General features: G+C 41.5%; 1 protein-coding gene across 3 annotated transcripts in view; it reads right to left on the bottom strand.

The window, feature by feature from the left end:
• LOC134077943 (latrophilin-like protein 1) overlaps positions 1 to 3,421 on the bottom strand; it is a 13,088-nt gene extending 9,667 nt beyond the window's left edge. For 2 of the 3 annotated variants that reach the window (XM_062533581.1, XM_062533582.1), the window contains exons 1-2: positions 3,376 to 3,420; positions 1,925 to 1,961 (exon numbers count right to left, since the gene is read on the bottom strand). In XM_062533581.1, coding sequence (XP_062389565.1) covers positions 1,925 to 1,961; positions 3,376 to 3,411 — 73 coding nt within the window. In that variant the 5' untranslated portion in view covers positions 3,412 to 3,420. Of the gene's footprint in view, positions 1 to 1,924; positions 1,962 to 3,375 lie in introns of all 3 variants that reach the window. The other variant, XM_062533580.1, reaches the window with a different exon arrangement.
• Between the last annotated feature and the right edge of the window lie 217 nt (positions 3,422 to 3,638).

Here is a 3,638-nt window from a genome sequence, read left to right as displayed (position 1 = left end):
ATGACTGCAATATGGCAGTGAGTACACTAAGATACAATACTGCGTTTACATTGATGATGACTGCAATATGGCAGTGAGTACACTAAGATACAATACTGCGTTTACATTGATGATTACTGCAATATGGCAGTGAGTACACTAAGATACAGTACTGCGTTTACATTGATGATTACTGCAATATGGCAGTGAGTACACTAAGATACAATACTGCGTTTACATTGATGATGACTGCAATATGGCAGTGAGTACGCTAAGATACAATACTGCGTTTACATTGATGATGACTGCAATATGGCATTGAGTACACTAAGACACAATACTGCGTTTACATTGATGATGACTGCAATATGGCATTGAGTACACTAAGATACAATACTGCATTTACATTGATGATGACTGCAATATGGCAGTGAGTACACTAAGATACAATACTGCGTTTACATTGATGATGACTGCAATATGGCAGTGAGTACACTAAGATACAATACTGCGTTTACATTGATGATGACTGCAATATGGCATTGAGTACACTAAGACACAATACTGCGTTTACATTGACGATTAATGCAATAAGGCAGTGAGTACACTAAGATACAATAGAGATTGAGAACGTGACGTAAAACGCCACGCATTTTGGGAATAGGTGGCCCAAAATTAAGTTGTTTTACTGACGTGCGGGAACAACGAAGTGCAGTTGTCGAAATGCCGTTTACCTGCTGTGTTATAAAATTCAATAGAGTAACATGAAGCTTATCTTTTATAGTTTTCCAGCGTGGAAAAATAATAGTATACGTCATGTTTCAGAGGTGACAAAAAGGCGAGGAATGGCTTGGATAGCAGCACTAAGGAAGCGCGAGATTATAACTGTTTTTCACACAATTTTTTCACGCTTAGTTTTCATTATTATCATGCCAGATCATAGACCCAGACCCACTAGTTTACATGGGCTGGCATCAGGCGAGCCAAACCTACCCATAATTCTTTGTGTTTTGATGACTTTGGTCACATGTCTTAGCGATCTCTATACTGCGTTTACATTGACGATGACTGCAATATGGCATTGAGTACACTAAGACACAATACTGCGTTTACATTGATGATGACTGCAATATGGCAGTGAGTACACTAAGACACAATACTGCGTTTACATTGACGATTACTGCAATAAGGCAGTGAGTACACTAAGACACAATACTGCGTTTACATTGATGATGACTGCAATATGGCAGTGAGTACACTAAGACACAATACTGCGTTTACATTAATGATTATTGCAATATGGCAGTGAAATTTTCGGTCGCTTTGGTGCTTTTCTCAGATCAGAATGGAACTTCTCATAACTATTAGTTCAACCTCCACAACATTTAGTCATTTGTGCACATCATGGTAGCAATTTCTCTTTCCGCTGAAAAAATTGCAAATGCTTTGCAAATGCTTTGCCAATTTGCTTATGTCATGTCAGTCAAAATGAACTACTTATGGATGCTGAATAGTCGTTCTCAATAAAACTATTTGTCTTAATTTTATTGCTTGAGTCATTGCATACTTTACAACTTCGTTGAACTAGTTCTGTCACAATGCCGTATAAATGCAAATTACATACACTGTACAGTAAAAATGTGAAATGTACGTATTCAGTGTCTTGTACTGACTTACTCCCCTAACTACAGCTATATGTAACTTTACTGTATATGGCTGTACAAGTATGTATGTACAAGTGTGTGTGTGTGTGTGTGTGTGTGTGTGTGTGTGTGTGTGTGTGTGTGTGTGTGTGTGTGTGTGTGTGTGTGTGTGTGTGTGTGTGTGTGTGCGTGCGTGCGTGCGTGCGTGCGTGCGTGCGTGCGTGCGTGCGTGCGTGCGTGCGTGCGTGCGTGCGTGCGTGCGTGCGTGCGTGCGTGTGTGTGTGTGTTAGTATTAGTCTTACCCAGGAGCTGAACTGATAACAGTAGAGACCACATGACCTGCAAAGAGAGGAGGAGAAATAGAGAGAGAGGAAGAGAGAAAGAGTGAGGGAGGGAGATGGAGAGAAACATAGTAAGGGAAAAAGAGAGGGAGAGAGAGAGTAAGGGAGATAGAGAAATGAAGGGAGAGAAAGAAAGAGAGTAAAGGAGAGAGAGAGGGAGAGAGTGAGTGAGGGTGATAGGGAAATGAAGAGAGGGAGAGAGGGAGGAAAAAGAGAGAGATATCCACTAATGAAGATTCTAATGTGCTGCACTGTGGTATGCAAAGATGACACAGAGGAAGAAGGAAATAAAATGTTTAACAAAAAGCACAGATGAGTGTGTGTGTGTGTGTGCGAGGTGGGGTGTATACAGGGGGTAGGGTGTGCGTAGGGGGGTGGGGTGTGTGTGTGTGTGTGTGTGTGTGTGTGTGTGTGTGTGTGTGTGTGTGTGTGTGTGGAGTTGGGTGTTTGGAGAATGTTGATGTCAATGGAGGGCAGAGAAGACAAAGCTGATGGAGGAAGGAGAGAAGAAGAAATAAACAGCCATGTTGGAACTCTAGATTAGAACATCACAGAGAACAGAACAGCCATATTGGAACTCTAGATTAGAACATCACAGAGAACAGAACAGCCATGTTGGAACTCTAGATTAGAACATCACAGAGAAAAGAACAGCCACGTTGGAACTCTTAGAACATCACAGAGAAAAGAACAGCCATGTTGGAACTCTTAGAACATCACAGAGAAAAGAACAGCCATGTTGGAACACAAGATTAGAACATCACAGAGAAAAGAAAAGGCATGTTGGAACTCTAGATTAGAACATCACAGAGAAAAGAACAGCCATGTTGGAACTCTAGATTAGAACATCACAGAGAAAAGAACAGCCATGTTGGAACTCTAGATTAGAACATCACAGAGAAAAGAACAGCCATGTTGGAACACTAGAACAACACAGAGAAAAAAATAACCATGTCGGAACACTAGATTAGAACATCAAAAGTACAGCCAAGTCGGAGTACAAGATTAGAAAACGTGTGTGCAATATTAACAGTATTAAGTAAGAGCCTAAGCAAACGTGTGTGCAATATTAACAGTACTTAACTAGGTTAGTGATCCCTCACATTAGTATCTATGAGGCACTTAACCAGCTTAGTACCGATCCCTCTAATTAATATCTATGGGGCACTTAACCAGTTTAGTACCGATCCCTCTAATTAATATCTATGGGGCACTTAACCAGCTTAGTACCGATCCCTCTAATTAATATCTATGGGGCACTTAACCAGCTTAGTACCGACCCCTCTAATTAATATCTATGGGGCACTTAACCAGCTTAGTACCGACCCCTCTAATTAGTAATATAGTTATACTATAAGGCACTTCGGATAAAACGGAGAGCTAAATGCACAAGTAAGGTGCAGAGTACTCACCTGATGTACTGTAGTTGTGAAGCAGAAGTGCAGCATCCACCTGAGGTCGTGGGCTCTGCGCTTGTGCTAGAGGCAGGTGTGAGCCGGTCCCTAAGGGGTGGTGATGAAGACGTCAGTGATGAAGGATGATCTCCACGGCATCTATTGTTGTGCAGACAGGACACATATTTCACTTGCAAATAGATGAGCAGCAGCAACAAGCACACACACACACACACACACTGTAGAGTACACACAGTAAACTGTCACGCACAGCACGACAC

This window comes from Sardina pilchardus, chromosome 4 (genome assembly GCF_963854185.1).
Source record: "Sardina pilchardus chromosome 4, fSarPil1.1, whole genome shotgun sequence".
NCBI classification, from domain to species: Eukaryota; Metazoa; Chordata; class Actinopteri; order Clupeiformes; family Clupeidae; genus Sardina; species Sardina pilchardus.
This window is presented reverse-complemented; position numbering and strand designations above follow the sequence as displayed.